Genomic DNA, 27,361 nt, shown 5'->3' on the forward strand with positions numbered 1-27,361 from the left:
ATAGTATCTGGGCATTCAAAATGTTGTGTCTCCTATTTCAAAAAAGAGAGAGAGAGAGACTTACACTTTAATGTATGTTCTCCAAATGAGCAGCTAAGAATCTTCTCTGGGGTTGCTAATCCCCAGAACCCCATGAAGCGTTATTTTATGTATACTGATGTTTGCTTGCTCACTTGCTCACCAATGTGATGACCACATTTAAAAACAAAGTCTTTTCCTGGGACAGATCAGCTAGCTACTTTAAGGAGTTTTCCCTAATTCCTAAATAATGAACATGGTACTCTGGAAGAATACCAAGGATATTAAACATTTGGAAGAGTTAGTGAAAACACTGTTACATATTTTTTTAATAATAAAATAGATTTACCTCCCCCCAGATCTTATGATTATTTTTGCAGTTGCAGACTTTAACTCAAAGCCAAAAAGTACGGGAAGCACACTCATTGCTATCCAAATGAGCACGCCATGAATCCTTTCCTCTACTGCATGGAGCAGGGAGAACCTACCAAGCAAAACCATCTACACACAGAACAGCAACAAAAATGATGGTAAGGTCCAACCCATTTCCACTAGCCAGCACAAGTGAACCTGGTTAGTTTGCTTTAGCCCTGAAACACTCTTCTTGGATTCTAATCTTTTCTTAAATATACAATTGCTATTTAGGAAAAAAAGAAAACGAACAATTAGACACACCTGCTTAAAGTGCCCTGCGCTCTGTTCACACTTCACGGTGTATCTTAAAGTGACAGCATGTTAAAATGTCAATGCAATTCCTGTGCATTATGTGGCTATTACAGCTGAAAGTGCAGTTACGGTTCCTAGCATTATGTAACTGCACTTGACTCATGTAGACGGCCAAAAATTCATATTTTACGTGAACGACATAATTTTCACAAGATTATAAAAACTTAGAAAAATTGAACTGTACCTTCACATAATTTATAAATCCCTATTGGCTTTTTTGTTTGTGCATTTAGAGCATGGTCATAGCATTCTTTGGGAGTCCACTGTCATGTGTTAGGAACAATACAGGAAATTTTGGATAAGAAATTGTCACTCGAATATTTCCAAGAGAAACACACAGCTAGCCATACTCAGCTTTAAATAAATATATTAAAAAACCACCTCGGAAACACTCCTAAACCTTTTAGATGAAAACCAAATATACTGAATTTGAATATAATGAATATCATAAACATGAAACGGGATCAAATTGCTTCCATGCACTGAAAAAGGAAAATTGTAAATGTGTTAGAACATATATCCCTGGTAATAAATTGTGACATTCTTATTGTGAAAACCAGGAGTGCAGCAAAGCACTTACATGGTAAGATTGTTTCAGTAGCCAAAATAAAACAGAAAATTACAAAGGAATTTGGCACTAAAACCAAAACAACAATTGTTCAGGGGAAAACAGTATAATTAAATTGTTCTTTTGAAAACTGTAATGATAAGATATGAATCACATATTCCAGATAAATGTTTTGGCAGGCTCTGCTTCCATTAAAATCTCCCAAGGACAGCCCTAAAATTGCAGAATCTGAGAATCTAACCAAGTGAATGTTGTACTCAAGTAAAGCATTTCACAGCAGATTGCCTGAACAATTCTCAGCATAACACTACTCTACTTCAATTCATTGACCTCTTATAAACAAACACTTAGCCCTCTCTGAAGTACAGCACGGCTAGGACACACTGTTTTTTTTAATATCTGCATATTCATTTCTAATGTCTAGACATTATTTCCTAATTTGTTAAGCAGTGCCAGGTCGATTCCCTCACCTCCCAGGCCTCCTGCTTGCTGCCCAGGCCATCAGCACCCATTCCTGTACAGGGCCCGCCTGCTAGCTCACTCCTCAGAAGTGCTTCCTCTGCCCATTTGGACATGCAAACGAGCACTTACTCCAATGAATAATTGGCTATACAGGGAAACGTGCTTTGACGACTGCAGTTGTTCCAGCTTGGCTACTCCTGGTTCTGCTGGACCAGTGACAAATGCCACAGGTTTTAATGGTCTGATCTCTGAGACTTTCATCAGCCAACACCCTATTTTTCAGAGGTCTTAGGTGTCCTCTGAGACCCTCCAACAAACACTGCTGCATTATGCATCCAGTGCTTTTGTTCCACTTGGATTAGAGAGTACAGTTCATATATTGTCTTATTTTTTTCTTCCTTTATACAAGAGTAGGTAGGGTGAAAATCTTTTAAACTATAGAAAGCAGAAGTATATGTTTCAGTGTTCACTTTAACTCAGGTTCGACAATGGGTAGATTGACGTGGACTGTGTACATTGAAAGCAATATTTAAAGTCAGGATATGTCACTCCTTTGCTTACTCACTCATTCCTTCAGTTAGCATGTATATAATATCTATATAGTACCAGGTAAAATGCTAGCTGCTAGGAGTATAAATATAAGTGTGACATTATCTCATATTTGAACAGAAGGGACTACAAAAATCTAATAACATTATGATGTGAAATATGCATACTATATATATGTAGACACACGCACATAGCACACGTACACTCACACACATGTTTTTATTCAATGTCAGAGAAAGGAATAGTTCACTCCAATTGGAGATGTAGAAGAGGACTCACAGAAGTAGTTATTTTTTAGTTGAGTTTTGAAAGATGAGAGAATTTCCCCAATGAGAAGCTGGGTGAGAGTAATCATTGCAAATATAAATAGTGTGTACAGTGCTTAACACAGAAAATTAAAGATGGGAGGAAGAAGGCTTAAAACAATATACCTTCCTCATCTATAGCTACCTCACCATGGCTAGGTAAAGTACCAATCCAGAAATACCAATGTATAGAGTCAGACAGATTGGGTTCAGATCCTGACTCTCTCCTTTACTTACTTCTTGACCCAAGTTCCAAATTCCTATCTATAAAATGGGTATAATAATTCATGGGCTTGTTGGAAGGAGTAAAATAAACAACATGGTAAAGAAAAGTACACAGCACATAGTAAATGCTCAATAAGGTAGTTGCTAATGATTTTTTCTTTTTTCTTTTGTTTTTTTCTTTTAAATTCAGATGTACTTTATTTTTTAATTTGCATTCTTTTTTACTGAAGTATTGTCAGGTTACAATGTTGTGTCAATTTCTAGTGTACAGCATAGTGTTTCAGTTATACATATACATATATATTCATTTTCATATTCTTTTTCCATTATAGGTTACTATAAGATATTGAATATAGTTCCCTGTGCTATATAGTATAAGCTTGTTGTTTGTTTTATATATAGTAGTTAGTATCTGCAAATCTCAAACTCCCAATTTATGTCTTCCCACCCCTTTTACCTGCAATTTTTATTACTATTATCACTATCATGTGTAGTTACAGGTTATGTTTGGGGAATAATAAATGAAGTCTGGTAGTGCAGATAGATTGTATATACATCAGAGTCAGTGGATACAGTGGATTCTGAAAAAGGTAAGTTAGGGTGCTCCACAAAAGGCCTCATATGTCATGCTAAGGAGTCTGGATTTGATCTCATCAACAAAGGGGAACCATGAATGGTCACAGAGTTCAGTAAAGCACCTGCTAAGAAACTTACAGTGTACAGAAGCCCACATCATAGGAGGGTAATTGGTGTCTTTCATACTTTTCTAGGGCATGAGGCAGGGGAGGTATTCTGCCATCCTTGGAAACTGCTAAGGGGGAGTGATGATAGCAGTTTGCCTGAGGTGCAGACAATAAGGGGGTGCACTGTACAGAATTCATAAAAAAATAATAAACTTTGGCTTGCTTGTTATTATCACCATGCCCTGGCAATTATGAACAATGTCAGTGATAAAATACATTCTTCCCTACTTCCCTCTCCATATGCCACAACTTGGTAGTTTGTTTTGTGAAGTCTGAGGATGGTTAACAAGCACTCAGAAGCTGGGTGCCCCCTAGTACTTCCTGACACACAGGTATGGGTTAATTCAAGAGTGGGAAGTAGACCTGAGGAACAAACAGCCAAACTAAAAGTTCTAGTGGGGTCCAGTCGTTGGGAAAAAATGACAGCCTTTCCCCAGGGAAAAAGGACAAAGGGAGAGGCACCTTCAAAGAGACTCTGGGGAAAAAAAGTCAAATGACGCTAGATGGTGGGCGATGAAGAGGAAGATACAGAGAGAAGGCTTAAGACAATGTAGCTTCCTCATCTGTAGCTCCCCACCATTGATAAGTCAAGTGCCAGTCCAGAATGGTCCAGCCCGGTGGTTTTCAAGAACACCAACATCAGCATCCCTAACAGAAATGCAAATTACTGGCCCCTACCCAGACCAGCTGAATCAGTAGTAACTCTGCGGTGGGGCCAAGACATCTGTGTTTTAACCAGCCCTCCATGTGATTCTGACACACACCGAAGTTTGAGAACCATAGCTCTACCCATCTACGGAGCAACTCCCTCAATACGGTACTAAGTCTTCTGAGTTATAATATCGTATTCTGATATTTCACTGGTATTTGTGACATTTGTCCACATATTAATATTTGTACCTATTATACATGAGACCAATGGATTCATTGCTTGGTTTAACCCAATGGTTCTCAAAGCAGGTGGAGAGTGGCTTTTGTTCCCCAAGGGGTATTTGGCAATGTCTGAAGACATTTTTGGTTGTCACACTGGAAGGAAGGTGCTACCGTCTTCTAGTGAGTCGAGGCATGGATGCTGCTAAAATAGTCTACAATGCCCAGGGCAGGACCCCCCACCCCCCACAACAAAGAGTTAACCAGCCCACAGTGTCAGCAGAGCGGAGGTGGAGAAACCTTGCTTAACCTTACAAAGTCAGAGGTTTCTTTAGGATCCCTATTAAGTTGGGGGAAGGGAAAAGTAAGATGGGGAAGTCAGCGTCCAATCTGGCGTCTTTGAAAACACAAATCCCGACTCGTGTGTGAGGAATGTTTACTGATTGGTGATTGACTGTTTATTGTTGGTCCGTAAAGGAAGTAGGAGCTTTATGACCCTAACCAGGAACTGCCGGCTTTGTTTGCTCTCCCTCTCTTGAGCTCGTCCTTCTGTATATTGTTTCTATCCTGATCTCATTCTTTGATTCCAAAGCAGTCAGGCCAGTCCTGATCTGGATCTCAGGCTAACGCTTGAGTCCTGGCAGCTCAGACTGGGCTTGTTAGAAGAGAGGGGGTATTTTGGAGACCACCAGTTCTGGTAGTGGGCGCTGGAGGGACAACCTCACTGAAATGCTGATGCCAAGATTCCCTTCCTTCCTAAGTTAGGAGAAGCCACCGGAAAGGGGGCCACTAGCACCACTTTGGAGAGATCTGTAGGTAGTAAGGGCTCTTCCATCACAGGGTGATTGATATATGGAAGCCCTGGGACCCTCACACCTTGGCACACGGCTGGTACAGTAGAGGCCGGCACACAGGGCCATTTATTGAATGAATTTGGCTAGAATCTGAACGAGGCAGGAATTGCCTTCATTGTGGGACAGAGGGGCGGGAAGGAGACAGATCTATGGAGGCTGACAGCTGGACACTGGAAGCACATCTCACACAAAAAAAGTGGAATCAAAACAAGTGACAGTCACCAATATTTGGCTTATTTTCTTTTCATGTAATCTGGGGGAGGCTTATTGTTATGCTGTCCAAGGGAGCTTGCTGCTGGTGCAAAAGGCTGTTAAATTCCTGTGAACAACTCTTGGCATCTTTTTTCACAATGAGTTTTACAGCCTTCACATTTCCATGGGGTCTTTTCACAGTTACCACTATTTGATGACTCTATAATACACTCCAGTAGCCAAACGGAATACAGTTCTATTTTAATTTTAAAGGAAATTCTTTGTATTTAAAGTCTAAAGCGTGCTTTGTCTGGATCTGCCTGGATTTGGGTGCCCAGGTTTCTTATCATCAGCTGCAATGGAGATGGGTAATATGAAGACTCCTCAGGAGGGCAGGACCAACACTGGAAGGCTCACTTCCTAAAAGACACTGAGCAAGGAAGTGAGAGGCCCTAGGATGGAAACACCTTTCAGGCAGCACCCCGGGAGTCTCTATTTAAACAGGTGACCTTGCGGAAAGAGGCTCCAGATCCCATTACCGAAGGCCGGGCTGCGAGGCAGATTTGTTTTTATGAGCTCTCCAGGCACACATTGGGGGCGAGGCGTAAATATGGAGAAAGCTTGCTGAGACCTTGCTCCTTTTACACACCATGTACAGAAAAGAAAATTGTGCCAAGGCATTTTGAGAATGCTGGGCTACCAGTAAATGGCCAGCGAGCAAAATGGTCATCATTCGATTACAAAGTTTTAAACTTACTTTATCTAGGGGGATTCAAAGGAAAAAAGAATATCAGATATTTCAGCCCTCCTGCTTCCTTCAGGGAACGGAGAAAAGTGGAAAACAGCTGCTTGTATATGAAGCAGTTTAAGGGTCAAATATTGCTCTGCCCAGCGGTGCTGACATCACTTGACTCTCCCCAGGAGAAGGGCACTGGCGTCATCCGCTGGGCTGGCCGGCTGCAGACCCGAAGATGGGCCGCAGCGGCTCCCATTTTATTTCTCCTGGAGTACCTTCAGGGCCAACAACTGCAAGTGAATATTGCAATTAAGACTCTAAAACTTTGTTTTTATTGGCTTTGGGGGGGGAAAGGGTTTTTTTTTTCTTCACAATTTATGAAAACACAAAATGTGAATGTGAGTTTCAAACTTTGCATAGTCATTAGGCTAAGCATTAGTCATTTGTGGTTGACAAGGAGGGTTATAATTTGACACCTGGCAAAAATCAAGCAGATTTCAGAGAATTTAGAGCTGGGAAATGAGATGGAAAAAACACCCTCTTTTTCCCTAGGAGGTCCCATGAAAGAACGTTTGCAGACCTCTTTTGGTCTCTCCATAGAAGTGAATTGCCCGTGATTCAGGGCTGTGATGTCTCTCCATCTCTGACTGTTGGACCCCCACCCCGCCAAAAAGTCCTGTACACACTAGCCAAAGAATCCAGCTCAGAAGGTTCCCAGAAGTGAACCTCTGGGAGTTACAAGAAAGAGATAAATAACTTCTCAACCTGATGCTTAAGCAACAAGAGACCACCAGAAAGTTTCAGTGTCAATTCTGAGAATATTTTTTGAAACATCATAGAGTCATGGGAGAAAGGAGTTTTAGAATGGCAGAATCCTTAGATCCTAACTTCTCCATAAAATTCCAGATTTTCTTCTGTCCACTATCTATGACCATTTTCTTTTGTGTAATGTGATCAAAATAGCGAACCCTGAGTTTGTCTTTTCTGACCCCCGACCTCTCACAGGTGTTCTGGCTCATTTCCTGAGAGTTATGTTTGATTTGGGAATGCTTCCCTCTTTTCTCCTGTTCCCTTGTTACAGTTTGAAACCTGGAACACCCGCATACAAGACCCTGGCTATCTCCCTGTGCTACTCGAAAACACTCTTAAATGTTCTCTCAGAACTTGGCAAGCATCTGGACAGGGACAGTTTTCTCACACTCTGGGAAATCAAAATGTAAAACAATAGTTTTTTCCCAATTTTTCAAGCTGAGGATAAATTCTGAGGTTGTTTCTTTTTCTGTTTATTTTTTCCTATTTAACCTAAGTTTTCTCTGTTTTAGTGCTAAAAGAAAATCAAATAATCTTAAGTTTTCCTTATGTAACAAAGAAATAGAAATGCTAATTTGAGATTCTTTAGGACCAGACGTAGCAAAAAGCCAAAAACTGTTCCAAGATTGTTACTGCAGAAGCAATGATCAACATTTTCTTAATAAATCTTTCCTTCTCCCTCTTTCTCTTCCTTTCCCTCCCCACTACTCCCTCCACAGCCCCCAGTCTCCCCTCACCCCACCCCACTGCCTCTCTCAGATTCCAGAAGAGACTAGAAAATATTACTTTTGGAAGTCATGCATTATTTTTGTCTTGAAATGGAGTTCGAGCCCTGTTTGACACTATTACTCTACTAATCATGGTTGTCTTTGAAAAAGAAAAAGCTTAAGATACCTAACAAATCCTGATTAAAAAAAAGACTTCCACACCTTTTAATTCAATAAGAGGTTAGGCCAATCCACTGAGCAATGCAGCAGCCTTTCCCTACTCCATCTGGCATTATTCATTGGAAACAAGCAAACAAAGAAACAAACAAAAAAATTAGCTTCATGAGTTCTGCAAGTAAAAATAAGATACTGTGTGCACTAAAAACATTTCCTTAAGGAATGTCCAGGTTGGCCTCCCGAAGCCCACCTGTCACCAGCATCCTGTCCACCAAGCCATGCATCACCCACAAGAGTGAGTCCTTCTCTTTCTACTCTACTGGGTGGGGGTCGTCCCTGCATTAGACTGGAAAAAAGAGCCCTGACCCTTGGCAGAGGAGAATGGACAGGTCTGAGAGAGGCTCAACTATCTGGGTCTAGATGACAATTTCTCAGTGTCGGGGGTAAAGGAGAAGCTGGTGCAGAAGTGCTGGAAAATCCACTGACAGAGTAAATATAGGAATATCATTGCTAATTCTCTGTGGTATAAAGCTATAAACCACACGTTGAGCACTGAAGAAAATACAGCTTATGCTGTATAAAATGCCCAGGTTACGTGGCCAAAGAAATATGTGAATTCCATAAAGTATGTGAATTGCCCTTGTGTGAAGCCTGGCTCATGATTGGAGCTAAAGACAGGCTTAATGTTTTTGTTTGTTTTATTTTTCCAAATACATAATTAAAAAATATACATGTGTCAATTTTGAAACTACCTTCATTCAATAAGCATTTATTGACCACCTACTTTGTGCCAACACTCTTCTAGTTACTGTATATAAATAGATCAGTGAACATGAGAAAGACGGTCCCAACCTACATTCCAGTGGAGGTGGGCAGTTAATGAATACACACAGAAATCAAGTTAACGAGACTAGAGCAAAGATAAATAGGGTAATGAGAAAGAGAGAAACAGAAGAGGCCAGTTTAGATGAGGTGGCAGGGAGGACTCTCAGAGGAGATGTCAAGTTAGCCACGGTATAAAGGTTGAGAAGGAATCAGCCATTCCAGGAAGAAGGGATACCAAGCACCCAGGTTCTGAGATAGGAGAAAGCCTGGCATGTTCACCGAATTGAGAAATCTCACTGCTGGACACGTACTAAGATCACGTTATGTTTAAGCAATGAAAACATGACTTTGGAAACACAGAATATCAAGCTGGAAGAAGGCTCTGAGATCACTTAGGGGAACACTCTTCATTTCCAGGTGAGGAACCAAGTCCTAGAGCAGTTCCATTGACCCCCACCACTGGGGCCGCAGCGTTGAACTAGAATGCTGGGCTCCTGTGTTTACCTTCCTGCAGAATTTGAGGTCTCTCTGAGTAAATGTGTTAATCACATTCTTGCTTGACACTTACAGCCTGTCAACAAAGGGATCATTTCTCCTAACCTGTCCTTCTGGAATAAAAACGAGTCAGAATTCTAACAAGCTCCTCCTTTAAAAACATCTGAAAAGAAAAAAATCAATCCTTTTTTTAATGTATATTGGTTACTTTTCAGAATTTAAAAGGACACAAATATAGAAATAATTTAAATTCTAAAGTCTACTTTTTCTTTGAGAATTTAGCAGTACTGAATTAGACCTGATAGTGAGACGTGTAGCATGATGCTGTGTTTTTTCATAAAAAAAGAGAAATGCATATCCCAGATAGAGTATGATTATCAAAAACTGAAGATATTCAGTTTAATTTTCCAATGTTTTTACTATAAAAGAAAAGCATGTAACCTAGGTACAAAAGTTTCACTAGAGAAAATATTATTCAATTACCCCCAAATGGGAAAATTTTATTCTGTAGGAACTTGGCCCAGAGTACGCAGAGTTGCATCCAGAGAATATACAGCTCTATTTATCATCCTGCAAACTTCTTCTTTGTGTCAAAACTGAATCTCAGCTGTGCCCTGACTGCAAAGCAAAAGCAATACAGTCTATTTTAGCCATCTCAACAAGAATATTTTGAGAATTAATCAATTTCCAGGGATGTTTAAACAATTTTATTATTTTGGGGTCAGGGTTCACAGTTATGATATTATATTATCCTTGAATTTATGTTTATCTAAAGAAATTTATGATTTTTATTCTTGCCTCACAAAAAGAAAAAATAATCTAGAATGTCCATGATAACCACCATTTTCAGTTTTCAGCTGTGCTACGATCCCAATAATTCAGATTTCATTCAGCTTCATTTGCACTGTATGCTCAGGCAGAAGCAGCTTTCCCTGGGGCAGGGCCTGAGGCTCGGAGCGTCAGACCACAGTTACACTTTCTCTTCTCAAGCAGCTCCTTTCTCCACACTTTTAGGTTCTCTCATGATACAGGAAAAGCCCAGAAAAGAAACCTAACGTGTTTCCTCCAGAACCCAAGACTGTTAAGGAACATTCTAGCCCTTTCAGACAGGCACCTGCTCTTTATAGATGCAGATGAGGAGCAAACACCCCTGAGAAGACCATTTTATTTTCCCTGGTGACAGACTGCCTAGAGCTAAATAAAATCAGTGCTATAGTCAAATAAACAGCAAACAGTTTGAACTTTCACTTTACTTCCTGAATTTAGAGCAAGAGCTTATCTCAAATGGCCTTTGGATGGCTGCTGAAAATAGACAAGGTTTTAGTTTCCAAGTCTCCCTTTCCCCCAAAACCTGTACTTAAAACAGATGATTATCTGAAAAAAGTTTATAATTGTATAAAAACATTTTTAAAATCCCATTTGTTTTTAAATTCAAAATAATCCCAAATGAGCTTATTTTACCCCTATATTTTATATTCATATTAAATTCTAATAATCCAAAATTAGAATCTATGCTGTGGCTAAGGCAGAATATCTCATTACAGGGAAACTGTGATGGGCATTGGCTAAAGTAGATGAATGAAGTTGCTGAAAATTTAAAAGCAGTTGGGATAAAACCCTGGATGCAGACCAGTGCAGGAGCGGGGAGAGGACGTAGCCTTTGTGCTGATGCTCACTTTAGAAGTAATTCACTTTCCCGAGACAAAGATAAGAAAGCCATTAAGAATTATTTACCTTTCAGCTGAAAAAAAAAAAGGATGTCTGGAGAAGCCCTTTGACAGGCTTGAAGAATGCAGAGATGCTTCTTCTCATCCTCCAGGCTTGGATCGTCATAGAAGGAGGAGCCTTTGCAGTGAAGCAGGATGAGAGAAGCATCGACACAGAGCACCTCTTACGTTATTAGCTAAGGGAGAATTTTCTAAGCCCATTTCATTAGTTGAGGAATAGTACTACCATACTTTAAACAAACACCAAATCTTTATTTTAAAAATTTAGATAACACAAATTAAGCAGAGATTAAACACTTCACAAAGGGTCCAACATAAAAATAGCATGCTCCTCTAAGGACTGATTTAAAAAAGAACTCCATTTACCAAAAAAAAAAAAAAAAAAAAAAAGAGAGAGAGAGAGAAAAGAAAGAAAGAAAACTTGGAGACATTTCAAGATTATAAAGTGAGTTACAGTTGACTTAATAGAACTTTGTTATTTTATGTAGGGGAAACTGGCTGGATTTTTTTAAAAAGAAAGGATTGTCTCCTTATTGATAAATCTGAAAAATAATTTTAGCCTATGGCAGCAAGATTATTCTGCATAAGATCTTTGGGACCAATGTTTTCCTCAAGGCCTCAGAGCAAGAGGTCCTTAGATGTCCTCTCACCCTATCTCCTCCTCTTATTATTGGGCCACTGGAGACATGATTAAAACTGTTCAGTAGCAGCAAAGGCCGATATGCATGGAGTGTTCCCTGTGGATAAGGAAACTCTTGCAACCAACCCAGCCCAGGGCTTGGGTTTATGTTCAGTGGGAAGGAACACCAAATGTGAGGGAGCAACAAGACTGTCTCCTGTGGACCTTTCTGACTTCTTCACAGAGTAGATACAACCCTTATTTCCCTAAGAGAGGCAGAACATTGTCAAAGTAAAAATCCCAGGAGTAATAATATTAATGAAACCTCTTCATGGGATTGTGGCCTATCACACCCCAATCTTCTGCCTTTCTCCAGAAAGTCACACTTGTCTCAGCGTCATGCAGAATTCTTTACAGTGCACAAAATAGGATTATTTTCTCTTGTTTTAGGGTCAAGCTCAGGTTATATTAGTCTTTTTAATTAAATCACTACACAAATGTGGGACCTTTTAAAGTCAGCATGAACTCATTGCCAATGATGAATTTAATTTGTAATAAAGCACTTAGGTGGGAGCAAATGGCATTTTAAAGCACACATTTATTCACTTAACACATATTCACTGCAGCCCTATGATATGCCAAGCAGAGCACAGTTAATTGTCACCTCGATCCCTTCCAAATATATTATCCATCCTGTGCACCGTTTTTATTTGATTATGTTAATAAATGAAATCTTTAATGATGACTGCATGGAAAGAATGAGATATTCAATCAATGCAGAGCTACAGTGTGCCCACCACCCAGGACTTCCTTGGTTTGGCTCAGTAACTCTGTACAGAAAGACATTTCAACTAAATAAAACAAATCCCAAAGAAACTCTTGATATGGTCACCCAACTTCAAAAGCAAAGTTGAAGTTACACTCACAATGTATTTTGGGAGTCTGTAACCATTTCATACTATTATATGTTGCCATTGATTGGTTTAGCTACATGACAAAGACCCAAGAAAAATACAGTTTATAAAAATGTGGTCTACTCCTTGCTTGCTTTACTTCAGACACATTCTCTCCATGGTTAGAATCAAGCCATGACAGTGATCTAGCCTGGGATTTCTGTGCATGGTGAGAAATCAGGCATAACCAGAGTCTAACCCTGAATGTGATCTTCATGTTTTACACCACGGACAAATCATTAACATATGGAAATAACCCTCTCAGCTGCTCTGTAATTTTTTTTTAATCCTATAGACTCTACTGACTCCATCCTGACCTTTTCCCACTGTTCTCTCCCCATTATAAAAGGATTCCTTTCTTTTCTTTCTTTCTTTTTTTTCCTAAGGATCTATTGGGGAGAGAAAAAAAAAAGAAAACCTTCGTTCCTTGTTTCCACCCTGCTGTTCCGCAGGCCCTCATGGATGCTCAACATCCCCTCTCCAACCTCTAGATTAAGTGTTCATTTTCAAGTTCACTGCTGAGCTCCCTTCCCCCCTATAAAGGGAGGCTGTGGATGCTCCCCAGCCCTGGCTCCTCGCTCTCTGCTGGGCTTCCCATAAAGCAGCCTCTCACCATTGCCTGTCCTCAGATTTCTCTTTTTAATAAAGTCTGTGGTGGGTTCATGCATCTAAATCATTTTTACCCATCAGAGCCATTTACCTTTCCTCTGTAACAACCAACACTCACTCCTCTCCCATCTCCTGGCACTGATTTTTGCCCCTGTAACCTCCCTCAGTAGGACAAGATGTGTTTTCTCTGGCTAAAGATAATATATTCCCGTATCACTCTCACAAACCACAGAATGAGCTCTGCAAGGAAACCTCTGCCCTTCCACTTCCCGTCACTGCTAACAAAGCCGTTTACACAAAAAACCAACGAGAACCACAGGTTAATGAGGGGTTTAACACACACACACGCAAGGAATTCTTGACACGAAGACTTTTACAGAACTGCCTACAGGGTGCTCAGCCATAGTTCCCAAAGGCTGACCCAGCAAGTGGTCAGGCTTAAGATTCATCCAGGAGGGTGTTAAACATGAATATCTACAGGCCCCGCCTTCAGAGTTTCGGATTCAGCAGGTCTGGGGTTTGGGAGCCACCGAGAGAGAGTGTAAATCAATCTCAACAGCCTGAGTAAAAGCCCCATAAGCACATACGTAGCAACATGTGGATGCCAAATTTTCAACCCATGTGAGTCTTTAGAATTCACACAGTGATTAATATGTTTGGAGGGAAGTATGATAAGACATTTCAGTGCAAGGTAAGTCCTGATGTGAGGAAGGATGAAAGCCAAGGTATGTATTGGCCTGTCCACTCAGCAGCAGCCCAGAACTGTGCGTCTGGAAGGAGCTGTGCGTCCTCACACCGCAACCTCCCACCCTCCTCCCTGCCTTCCCCAGCACCCACCAAAGACGTGCCTTGCAGCTCTTTGACTGGACATACTTCTAAGAGATCAGTCTTTACAGGATGCATAATTTATTTCATTTGCACCTGATTTATGCTCCATTCGAAAATGAAACAAAACAAAAATGATGAAAAATGACTCTGGGCCAAACCGAATGTACACCTCAGTAATTCTGTCTTCCTGAAGCACAATGAGCCATTTCCCTTTCTGGGAATAAAAGTGTAACGGGGATGTAAGCTAAAACCCCCTTGGACTGTGACTTCAACAAATCTGCGGGGTTTTGAATACCACTCTCTCTGCACCAAGTACAAACCTTCAAATGCATATGCAGCAAAATTCCCTCCCACTTGGGACCTTGCTTATTTGCAACTGTCAACCCATTTGAAGCAAGAGTATTCTTAGTAAAGAACCACCAGACCACCTCTCTTTCCCCTTAAAGAATTTCTTTTCCCATTGCCCTCTAGGCCTGTGCTGTCTAATCCTGTAACCACTAACCACATGTGGCTATTGAGTATTTGAAATATGACTGATTATCAATACGTAGATGTGCCCTAAGTATGAAATATGCACCAGATTTCAAGGACTGAGTATGAAAAAAAAAAGAATGCAAAATATCTCAATGATGTTTACATTGATTAACATGTTGCTATGACAATGTTTTGGATATACACAGTCAAATAAGACACAGTCAAATAAGATATACGTTAAAATTAACTTCACAAAATGTTTCTTTTTACTTTTGAAATATGGTTTTTAGGAATCTTAAAATTATGTATGTGTTACATAATGTTAAGTCAGTACCGTCCTAGTTGTGAAGTCTAGCGTTTTGCTTTCCATCAAAAAGCCTGTCACACGTGCTCCCTCGGCACCCTTCACCTCTCATCTTGACACACCTTCTGGAATCCCTCTCACCTCCCTCTTCCCCGATTTAGTCTCCAAAACTCCAACACAAGCTTGAAATGTTTTTGCCCACCATCTTATCAAGTAATTTCTCCCTTTTTATTTCCACAGCTTCTTACTTTCCACTTCTTTTATAAAATCTAAGGTTTTTCAATGAAGACAACACAGCTGCACGTTATTCACTTGCCAGACATTACAATTTGGCCATAAAACTCATGCAGCTATTATTTCTGATTGTTTCCAAATACTCATTTATTCATTGGTTCAACAGCAATCACTGGGCACCTCCTGGAGGCCAGGCACTGTGCTTCCCATGGGGGTTCTCTAAAAATGTCAGCGTACAGCCCTAAAATGATGTGTGGAATGATGTCACCAGGGACACAGAGACGAAACTGATGCTCTCCTGCCCTCAGACCCAGGAGGACTCTCTACTTGCAAACACCCTTCTGAGGAAGGATTTCAATGCGGTGCTCACATAACACAAGCCTTCCGGCTTGGAAACTTGAAACCTCCTGAATCCATATTAAACATTTCCCCTCTCTCACACTTTGTATTCTCCCTTGTGTTTCCCTGACTACCTTTTAAACTCCATTTGTCTCTGTAGTTCCCACTTTCTTTGCTGATATAGTATTAAACACACACACACACACATATATGTATGTGTGTGTGTATATATATATATATATATATAGAGAGAGAGAGAGAGAGAGAGTCATTTATTTCCTACAGAAATGCAGGTACCATTATTGTTCCCATTTAAAGATGAGAAAGCTGAGGCACAAGGAAGTGAAATAACTTAACTGATGTTATACAGATAATAAATGAAGAAGCAGAACTTGAATCCAGGCAGCCTAACTTTAGAGCCAGAGTTCTCACATACTAGGTAATCCTGTCTCAGAGAGAGAGTACAAACAAACACCAAAGATCATGTAAGCTTGTCATCTGGTGCTAAATGGAAGAAGCCACACTAAATAGAAGCCTATGTAGAGAAAGGAAAGCTGAAGGGAGAGAGGGAGGAAGGGAGAGACAGAGAGAGAGAGAGAGATGAATAGACAATATGAGAGAGGTATGAGATATTACTGATTATTTTATTTGAATCTCTGGAGGATATGAAGCTAGAAACTAAACTACCTTTGGTCTTCCTCATTATATAAGCAAATATAAAGTCTTTTGTCATTTGCAGTTATGAGTTCTTAACTGGGGATCCAACCACAATTGTACACAAAGTTCTTTGTGTATATAAACAGAACTATAAAACAGTGTATGTGCATGTCTCTGTGGAGAATGCTAAAGGAGCTCTTGATCTAACTGCCATGTTTACAGCATCTTAGCCAGATCTCTTTTGCTAAAATCTGGTGGGGTCACTTAGAACAAGGCAGTTGCGGTGTGGTTAGCCTATGTTCACATTAGGTCTATCCCTGGAGCTGCACTTACATGGAGGAGAATAAGCTATTTCCTATATATATATATATATATATATATATATATATATATATATATATATATATATATATATATATATATATATATATATAAAATCTCTCCATAAAATATTTATCAATTATAATCATCTTTTAAATACAAAGTGAAAAGTGAATTCCTGTCAAGCATGCTGAATTGAGAGTACGTGCCTGTAACCTACGTGTCCATCAATGGATGGATGGATAGAGAAAATGTGATACATTATACGCATACAATGGAGTATTATTCAGTGATTAAAAAAGAAGGAAATCCTGCCATTTGCAACAACATGGATGGACCTTGAGGGCATTAAGCTAAGTGAAATAAATTAGATGGAGAAAGACCAATACCATATGATCTCACTTATATGTGGAATCTAAAAACAAATTCAAAAAAATCAAACTTATACAGAGTATGAATTGGTGGTTGCCAGGTCCTGGAAGTGGGGAATGAGGAAAATGAATAAAGATGGTCAAAATGTACAAATTTGAGTTATAAAATAAGTAAGTCCTAGGGATGTAATGTACAGTTAATAATGCTGCATTATATATTTGAAAGATGCTGAGACAGTAGATCTTAAAGGTTTCATTGCAAGAAAAAAAACTGTTAACTATGTGCAGCACTGGATGTTAACTAGATTGATTGTGGTGATTGTTTTGCAATATATACAAACATCAAATCATTATGTTGTATACTTGAAACTAATATAAAGTTATAGGTCAATTATATCTCAGTTTAAAAAAAATGCATGTTTATGTCAGCTCTTACTCCAAATCCCACTAAAATGGCAGTGCATCAGTCCTGTTTCTCTTTGTCTTCAGAACCATGTCTCACTCTTCCCTTGTACTGTTCTGCTCTGTCATGTGGAGGGACCGCCCTCTGCCAGACTGGACTTCCCAGGCTCCCATGGGTTCAGCATATAGGAGCGCTGATGGGAGACTAGGCAGTAGGGAGAAGAGAGCACACAGGATCTCCCCCTTCTCTGTCTGCCTCAGGCAGGGAATTTGGCAGTGGCTGGGCTCCTCTGAGACCAGCTACCACTAGACAGATCTGCTATGGTCCTAGCTTTCTCCAGGTAGCCCTGGCCCCTGGGCTTTGGTAACATCACCACCTTCTTGTCCTTTCAGCTGGGGGTAACAGAATTGATCATTTACAGAGTGAAAAAAATAATGAAAAAAAAATCCCATGAAGAAAGAATTTGGAAATATATTTTTTAGAATCTGTTATCTTTCATTCAACAAAGAAAAAGATTAGGCACAAACAGAACCCAAGAAGAAAAGACTAGACTTCAAGAAGTAAACACACACATTGGTTTTGCCACACTCCAGCACATGAGATATTGTGGAAAATGAGTCATTTCCATACTCAGATTAATTCACTGTACCACCCTTCAAGGATTAATATCCAAGGAAAGGCAAAAACAGGCCAAGCACACACACACACACACACACACACACACACATACATACACACACACACACACATGCACACGCACACACACACTGTGAAGCAAGTGAGATTTGGCCTGCTGTATCCCACGCCTGACTTTGACAGTGACTGCAACAACTTAGAATCCAGTGCCCGCAACAACTTAGAATCCAGTGCCCTTGGATGTCATTGAAAGAACACCAATGCTACAAGGTTTCATGTATCAACCTTCACAGTTTACAGTTTATCTTATTTAGAAACCTAGTCATTTCCTGTACAATATAATAGCGAAGATTTTGGCAATAATTTACTCTGTCCTGCCCACTCCCTATCACCTGTGTGTTAGTGCCTGGTGATAAATGCTACCAATATTGTATATTCCACTTCTGACAAAAAGGCAGTTGTACATTTTTTGGGCTTTCAGTTTACTCTATGATTGTGGGTCTTTATTCAGTATACTTTTTATTGTTATGATGATCCAGCATCTAGTTCCCTTCTCCTTCAAGGTCCCTGAAGTTAGGTAAAGCACGTGACTAATGCCAATCAATGAAAGCTATTTTCATTAAAATATCTATTTAACAAAGAAGACATACAGCCCCAATATCTTGGCACATCCATTTCAAGAAGTATTCTATTCAAATCCAGTACCATGAAATGATACAGTGTTTGAAATTCATTGTGATGAGATTCCAATTAACTTACAAGGTTTTGAGCTCTTTGAGGGCAGTGCTAGTCTGGAACCCACACACACTAGATACTCAATACACACTGCTAAATGGATGAATGAAGGATTGAATGAATGAACGAGTAACCATAATGTCAATTTTTGTCTTATTTAAATCATTCTTATTTCTCCTTCATGCTCATTTGAACACTGTGCTAATTTAGGAAATAATCATTAAATGAAAAAGACAATTTATTCCTTGGTGAGATTAACAACAATAATCTGACTTTTCAAAGAAGGTTAACATGGGACTGAAGAAGGAAATGCCAGTGAGATTTGCTTTCTGTTTCTGAACCCTATGTAAAAGATGGTCCATGGAGTACACACACCTTACATTTGAAGATAATTTTTGATTTCCTTCTTTCTTTGTTTAGGTTTGGTGACTTGAGGTTGCTATGGGCTGAATATTTGTGTCCCCTAAAATTCATATATTGAAGCCCTAACCCCTAAGGTGATGGTATTTGGAGGTTAGGCTTTTGTTGGGGGTGGATATCTGGGTTTAGATGAGGTCATGAGGGTGGAACACCCATTATGGGACTGGTTCTCCATAAGAAGAGGGAGAGACAGCAGGGCTCCCTCCCTCCATTACCACATGAGGATACAGCAAGAAGGTGACTGTCTCTAGGTCAGGAAGTGGGTCCTCACCAAGAACCGAACTGACTGGCGCCCTGACCTTCGACTACCCAGCCTCCAGAACAGTAAATAAATGTCTGTTGCTTAAGCCACCCAGTCTATGGAATTTTGTTATAGCTGCCCAAGCTGAACTAAGAAAAAGGTCAAATTCTTTTCTCTACCTCTATCAGAAATGAAATGTTATTTACATGTCACAGTCACCTTCCTTTGTTTTCAGCAACCAGCCTAAGATTCCGTTGCCTCTTTAGGTAAATTAAGAAACATGTCCATTCAATGGTCAGCCTGACTCATCAAGTATTTCCTAATTGTGGCAGTAAGGGTTTGTTTGACCATCACTCTTTCATGGCACTGTTTGCTATTAAGCTCCAACCTAGGTATGGTACTGTTAGGTTTTACACAATGCAAAGAAACAGAAACTTTCAGAGCTTCTAATTTGAAAAATAGAGAGTTCAGTAATTCAGCCACATATTTAAATTTTAAAAATGCTCTAGATCACATCAAAACCCACAATTTTTTTTCTCTTGGTAAACAAATTTAATATATTGCCTTGATTTGTATCTCCCTTTAAAGGCAAATGCATTTTCCAGGAAATACGGCATTTTGCATTGACACAGTTGTAGGAATAAATTCTTTAAGCACCATTTAAGAAGTTCACTTGAAATTTTGGAGTCCCACACCAAAATGCTGACTATTAAATAGCCATCTGTTATATGCAATGCCAAATGAAATCTGCTGTCATAATTCACTAAAGTTTAGTTTTTTACCTCATTTTGATAAATTCCCCTCACTTACCAGTTTAGTCACAAATCATACCTTGTGGTTGTCATGTGAAGGCAGTAAAATATACCTTCGAATGACCTCTATCTAGAAATGCTTTTCACTGTTCACATTTTATCTGTCAGATAGTATTTTCTTTAAGAAGTAAATATAAATGCCATTATTGGGAGAAGTTACCGGCCTAGGACAAGTTCTAGCATTTAGTGTTCTGACAGATCTTAATTTGGATATCAGCCAAAGTCAATAAAACTTGTTCATGCAGAACCTTACCTGGTTTTCACAACATCGAGAGGATGCATCAGGCAAATTTCCACAAGACCTAAAAGATGATAAAGAAAAGCCCAATAAACACTTACATAAATACTGGTTCTTATTTACTTGACTCTATTGATTTCTCAGCTATAAAGATTCAAATAAAAAAGTTGGGACTTTGGATATGACAGGTAATAGAGGCTAACAGCAAAAGACGAAAGTCTTTTCAATGGGAGCAAGATATGTGAGTGGCTACTTCTTTATAAGAGCTCTGGCACAAGCAGGAATTTCAAGCAGAGGAGTGATGTTAATGTCTATTAATGTGTTCTCCCAGCAGTCTACTCATTGTCCATTAATCCTCCCACTGCTCCCAATCACATTGACTAACATGCAAACACATGAGCACTGATGCCTCAGCCCTCTCCCCTTTGGTAAATGCACCACCTCTCTCGTCACAGCATGGAGGTACCAGAGTCCCAAGCACGTCTAAGAATGAGTCAATGCCCATCTAGAAGAGAACAAACACTATCGTGCAAGGACACATTGTGATGGGTGAAAGAACAGTTTCTTCTCAGTGTTCAATTCTCTGGGCTTTTCCTTCTTTCTGGAATGTTGTCCTCCTGCGAGGACGCACACACATGCACTTCTTCTGAGAAACCTACTTACCTTCAGGTCTCAATTTGGGCAACTATTTTCCCAGAAATCCTGGGGCAGAGACTGTTAATTGTCCCCTTGTATCTATCCCCTTTTTTTCCTATTTGTCCAGAATAAATATTGCACTTCCCAGCCTCCCTTGATGCTAGGTCACCATGTGGCCAAGTTCTGGCCAAAAGGATGTAAGTGAAAGTGTTTTGAGCAATTTCTAGGAAGTCCTTAAAGTTCCAGAGCCTGCTCCTCTCCTCCCTTTTCCTACTTCCTCCCGGTGGAATGTGGACCTAGTGCAGGAGAAGCCACCTTGCACAGTGGGGTGATTTGGGGCATGGAGATCACACACAGCATAGCAACAAGATAGAAGTGTCCCTGACATCATGGAGTTCTGGGCTGTCTACCTCCAGACATTCATGTTGAAGAAAATTTTCTGTTTCCTTTAAACAGCTGCTATTTGGATTTTCCGCCAGTTGTACCGGAACCTAATTCTAACAGATACAAGTACCCTTCGATGCTCCCACAGCACCCTGCACTTGTGTTATTACTGGTTCTGCAACTGTTTTGATTTCCTAAAAGCTCCATGAAGACAGACTCTACCTGCCTTATTCACCTTCACTTATGAATCATTTTGTACAATAGCTGGCATTCAGTAAGCTCAACAAAAATTTGTTGAATAAATAAATTAATGCTGATTAGGGTTACTGCACATGCCGCTATGCCAGTTAATTTTCTAGATAAACTGAACTGGCAGATATTTCTTCTGCATTTATTTCATTAGTTTGAACAAATAAGTAAGGACAGAGAAATATTGGTTAAAATGATACACAGTAAAGCATAGGAAGGACCTGAATGTAGGACTGCAATATTGTTGATCACATATCCAGATGTTCAGTTGCTATGTAAACGTGAGATGGTTCAGCACCTAACAGACTGACAAATGATTCTTGAGAGCTGTGTGCACACAGGGTATTATGCTAGATGCCGGGACACAGCCTGATGCAACGTCAAGGGTGCCTGATAGGATGAAGGATTTCAAAGGTGGACACAGGAGTGACACATTGAGAACAACCTCACAGGTAAAGGGAAAACAATGAGCAGAGAACAGCAACATGCATGAAACTAAGTTTCAGGCCCAGTGATTCAGTGTTGCTATTTATAGTGTGAAAGTTGCTATTTATGTTCTACATCTATTCTAGTCTTTCATAACTGTTTCTTTTTAATCCCAAATTGTCAGCAGTCATCAAGGAACTATGTCACGGTTCTCATAAAATGAACAACAGAAAACACAGACAAATATTTTTAAGTTTTAGGTAAAATTTTAATTCATCTGTGGCCTGGGTATGCTTTATATTTGAGATTATTCATGCTAGGTCACAAGGCTGACTTCTGTGATTTCTGTAAAGATCATTCAAAAATTTTAAAATCTATCTATCTATTTCACTGGGAAGCATTGTCTACAACTTTCACCTACTTTGTCAAAAACCACTGGTGGATGACTAAATAGCATCCTTTTTCCTTAGAGCTGAGAGTAGAAAATCACATTAAAGGCATGACTTCCCAGAAAGGATGGGATGATACTTTTTTTTTCCATTTTGCGGATTTAGAACGCTTACAACATAAAGCAGAAAACCCACCTTTTTACCCATCCCTTTACAACCTGAGCCACAGAAAAGAGACAATGGAGGGTGCCCGACTGACTAGGGGACACACCACCTCTGCTAACTCCCAACAGAATCCTAAAGTACAGAAACCTGGAAAGCTATTGTCATTCCTGTGCCTCCTTCCTGTCCACCTCTGCCTTCACCCACGAGCAGTTGCTGCAATGGCTTCAGTAAGCTTTTTAGCAATAGGATGGGGAAATGCAGAAGGCAAACTAGGTGCCCAAAAGTAGACTTGAACATTATTAAAGGACAATGTTGAGTGATCCTTCAGTTAAGGTCTTAATTTTGATTTTTTAACTATACACAATGTTACTATACATTCATCTGTTCTAAGATATATCATTTGAGATCAGAGTCATCTAAATTAACCCCACCTCTTTATCACTGAGTCAATCCACATTTCCTTTCTCTAAAATTCCATGACATATACCAGTTATATTACATTTTACATTACCAATATTATATGACAATTCCATTACATATATCAAGAATAGCAGTTATGACACCGTACTATGGCTAGTAACATACAGAAATATATACCTGTCTCTCCACACTGCTCCTCTGACCCCCATGCTAACCATTGCAATATTCATCTCCGGACATTGTATACTATGTGAATGGCATCTCCTGCACTTGTGAAAGTGTGTAGTCAAATACATACCATGAGCTCTTTAAGAAGAGGGAGTATTTCAGTTTATAGGCCCATTGAGTAAATAACATTAAATACATGAAATACATTCAGGAAGTTCTCTATCTACACTCACTCCCTTGGTGATCTCATGCCAACCCATGGTTTTAATTACAATCTATATGCTGCCAACTTGCCAACTTACATTTCCAGTCCAGACTTCTCTTGCAAAGTCTAGACTTAAATATCTGATTGCCCTGTTTGACATCTCCACTTCGATATCTAATACCTATCTCCAAGTTCACATGTTTAAAACTGGACTCCTGGCCATCTTCCCCTACACCTCTGCTCAAAAAAACAAAATACAAAACAAAAGCCAATCTGTTCGACCTTAGAATCACCCTGGACTCTTCTTTCTCTAAAAACCCTCTTCCAATCCACTGGCTCTACTTCAAAATATAAGCAGACTTCTACCATCTCTCACCTCCTCTACTGCCTGTGCCTTTGCCCCCTTTCTGGTTGTCATGATCATCATTTCTCAGCTGATTAACTGCAGCACCTCATTAACAGGTCTCCCTTCATCCATCTTTGACCCTTTGCATCTGTTCTCACCCAACAGCCTGAGTGATCCTTTTTAAAATGTAAGTCATTCCATGACATTCCTCTGGTCAGCAATGACTCCCCATCTCACTCAGGGAAAAGACATACATAATTGGGGCCTGCATATCTTCTCTCACCAATTCTTTTATTGTTGTCCCCCTCACTGATTCTACTCTGGCCACAATGGCCTGGGGTGTTTCCCAAACATGCCAGGACTGTCTCAGCTTTTGGCCTTTGTGCTAGCCTTTCCCTCTGCCTGGAATGCTTCTCCCCCAGATTCTAATTGGCCAACTTCCCTCACATGGTCAGCAAATAATCTGACTGCTCTAACACAGAGGCCTGCTCCTCTTTACCCCAGCACTAATAAAACTTCATGTTGCTCTGTTTTTTCCTTTTTCCATAGTACTTATCAAATTCTAACATACTACATTATTTACTTATTTTTTATGTTTAATGTTTCCCATCTCTCTCAGTAGAATACAAGCTTCACCAGGGCAGAGATCTTTGTCCGTACTGTCCACCAGCACACACTGAATACCTAGAATATGCCTGACATCTAGTAGTTGCTCAATAAATATCTGTTGAAAAAAAGACACCGAATTACATAGTAAAATAAGCCTGCCACAAGGAGGGGATTCCTTTTCAGTGGTGTGTAGAAGACGACGTTTGAAGAATTTAGTGTATACAAGGAGAACTAGCCCACTCATTCAAGGAATTTATGATAATGTCAAAATAGGAAGTAAGTCTACTGAAATATTCTCAGCTTGTACCTATCCTCTAAGTAGAATGGATTATTCCATAGACAATTTTTTAAACTAACATTTTATGAGTCAGAAAGCATCTCAACATCTGCGTAAAGATGCAAAGGAACAGCAGTACAGACAGAGAACTGAGGCATTTAAGCATCCCCAAGATGTCAGTTACAAGGAAGACCTATGTTTTCATTTTATCAAACCAAATAAATTTGCATTGTGTTACAGATCCTTCCTGGGCATTTTCAAATTAAATCTAAGACTTCCCTTTTGTTCTCTGAAAGACACTGTTCTAACCATTACCTTAACTGATTTTGTGTGACATGTTTAACTCTTTAAAAATAAAAGAATAGTTTTTTGTTTTTTAAAGGGAACCACAGAGGAATAAATGGTTTGAAACTGTGCAAATCTGAAATTCAAAAATAGAACAGCTACAGACAGAACTGATATTTTTTCATCTACTCTACTAGTCAAGCAAATCATTACAACATCCTACTTGATAGCCTGCCCAGAAAACGTGGTAGCCCTACTGAATTATAAGCAATATGAGACTCATAAAGAGACATCAGATACATTATACTTTCCCCTAATAACAGTTAAGGCACGTCACCTTTGTGGCACAGTAAATTAATATTATGTGCACTGAATTGGCTAAATCGGCAATGTTATTTGGCAGGTTTGAAAGATGTTGTTAAAAGTTATGCTTCTGGGCAAGTCATAGCCTTCCTTAAAAATTCTGAAGCAAATATTTTCATGGAAGTTTACTATTAGCATGTGTTTTTCTAAAGAAACTAACCCTAAGCAATGGCTGTTAGCACAAATGTAAAGGGAGAACAGTAATTTTCTTGGTACATACTTCTTATTCTCATAGAGTTTATTATTCCATTGACTTAAGAATTTAGAAATATATATTTCAGAGTTATAAACATATACATACATTATGGTCTAGAAATCATGGTAGATAATGTACAGGTAGCAAGAAAATTTGAGGTAGAATTTAAAAATTAGTGAATTTTTAAAATCATACTTTGAGTGCAAAGACAGAGGGGTTGAAAATTATTAAACTAATGAAAATCTCACTTGTAAACAAAGTTTTTGTATTTTTAACTCAATTTCAGCTCAGTGTAATATACTTAAAAATTATTTCCTACTTTAATTCAATGGAAGTTATCCTTTTGTTTTCCTTTTTTTGTAATTAAGCTTTATATTAGATCCCAAGCAAGCTCCAAGTGCACTTAGATACGTGGTCCAGTTTTAAGCTATCTTTGTCTTTTATGGAAAGCTAACTGCTATATATGGGCCTTAAGACAATCAGTAATGCAAAGAGAAACACCAGGGGGAGAATAAACTGTGGATTCGGTTGGCAGATGCTAATATACCTTTAGAAGTGTATAAAATGTCTCTAAAGAGAAGGAACTGTGAAGAGAGAGAAAGAGAGGCATTTGTTTAACAGATTATGTGTATAGAATACATACACATTTAGAAAAAGTTTGCATTTTATTTTGTTTATCTGAAGCAAAAAAAATGTTCAAGCTGACCAGCATTTCAAGAGTAGAAGTTTATCAAAATGCAGAAGGGCAGCTGAAGGAGGGATCAGGACTCTATGATATGTCTGCCGAGTGCCAGGACCTATCTTTCTACTCAACAGAAGCCTTGCCCAATTCTGGGGACTTCTCCATCAACCAGAAAGAAAAAAACATTTTGTTCTGCCTCAGGACTTCATTTTTTCAAACTGAAATATATTTGACATGAAACATTATGTGGATTTCAGGTGTATAACATGTTAACTTTATATGTTTATGTACTGTAGTATGATTGCCACTGTAGCAATAATAAGCACCTCTATCACATCACATAGTTAGCCCTTCTTTTTCAGTGGTTGGAATAATTAAATTCTAGTTTCTTCAAAAGTTTGGTAACATCTACAGCACTGGTCATTCTTTCTTCTTTTATTGAATTGCCTAGAAAGAAGGATTTGTCATAAGAGTCAGAAACAGAACTCAGTCCCCCCTGCCCACGCCTCCAGTGCTGCACTGAAGAGGCTCATACAGGACAGACAGGATGCTTCTCTTCCCAACCATGTATTTAAATGGCATCAAGTTGGTAGCTTGAAACTGGCCATCATGGGATTATTCACACTAGGGAAAATGGCAAAGACTACAAATCAGAGTTTCTGTTTATTTGTTTGTTTTCCAGAGAGCCAATTGTTAACCATTTACTAGCAGAACACTGATCAAATCTAACCACAAATTCTGTTGCCCAGTCTATTAGGTTCAAATAATTTTAAAAGTATAGTCTATAGAGGGCATTTAATTTCCAGAAGCTCTTTAACTCTGCTTGTCACAACTTTCCAAAGGTGCCATAAGTTAATCTTTAGCTTACATTCTCTGTTCACAACAATTTAACAATAAGAATTATGATCCTACACCAGAATTTTTAAGAAATCCTTAGGAACTGATACCCAAGGAAAGCAGCCAGCCTGTCACACTGCCAACCACACCTGTGCTTCACCATGCTGTTGTGCAGATACTTTTGTTATCCAGACCACGTAGAAATTTGGTGATGAGAGCAACAGTCTTCCACTTCTCAGGAAAACAGCTTCTTTCTCCTGGCCTCTTCTAAGAGTATAAGCACCTTAAAAGGGAGGAGAGGAAATGTGGCTACAAGGCCGGCTTTGCCCTTAGTCATTGGATGGAAGTCCAAAAACAGATGGCCTTGGGCAAATACATAGCATCTTGCTTAGTGAGGAATTCAGGTTTTTAGGTCACAAGTAGCCATTTCTTTCTTAGAAAAGAAAGTCACTAACATCAATTACCATCAAAGAAAATGCAGGATGAAATTATAATGCTTTTCTTCCTATTTGAATTAGTACTACTTCTTGTAATCATATTA

General features: G+C 39.3%; 1 protein-coding gene across 1 annotated transcript in view; it reads right to left on the reverse strand.

The window, feature by feature from the left end:
* The window catches only part of SLC25A21 (solute carrier family 25 member 21), a 411,303-nt gene that overhangs the window by 159,827 nt on the left and 224,115 nt on the right, over positions 1 to 27,361 (reverse strand). The window contains exon 2 of the mRNA XM_031453618.2: positions 20,199 to 20,247. Coding sequence (XP_031309478.2) covers positions 20,199 to 20,247 — 49 coding nt within the window. The remainder of the gene's footprint in view (positions 1 to 20,198; positions 20,248 to 27,361) is intronic.

This window comes from Camelus dromedarius, chromosome 5, assembly GCF_036321535.1.
Source record: "Camelus dromedarius isolate mCamDro1 chromosome 5, mCamDro1.pat, whole genome shotgun sequence".
Classification (NCBI taxonomy): domain Eukaryota; kingdom Metazoa; phylum Chordata; class Mammalia; order Artiodactyla; family Camelidae; genus Camelus; species Camelus dromedarius.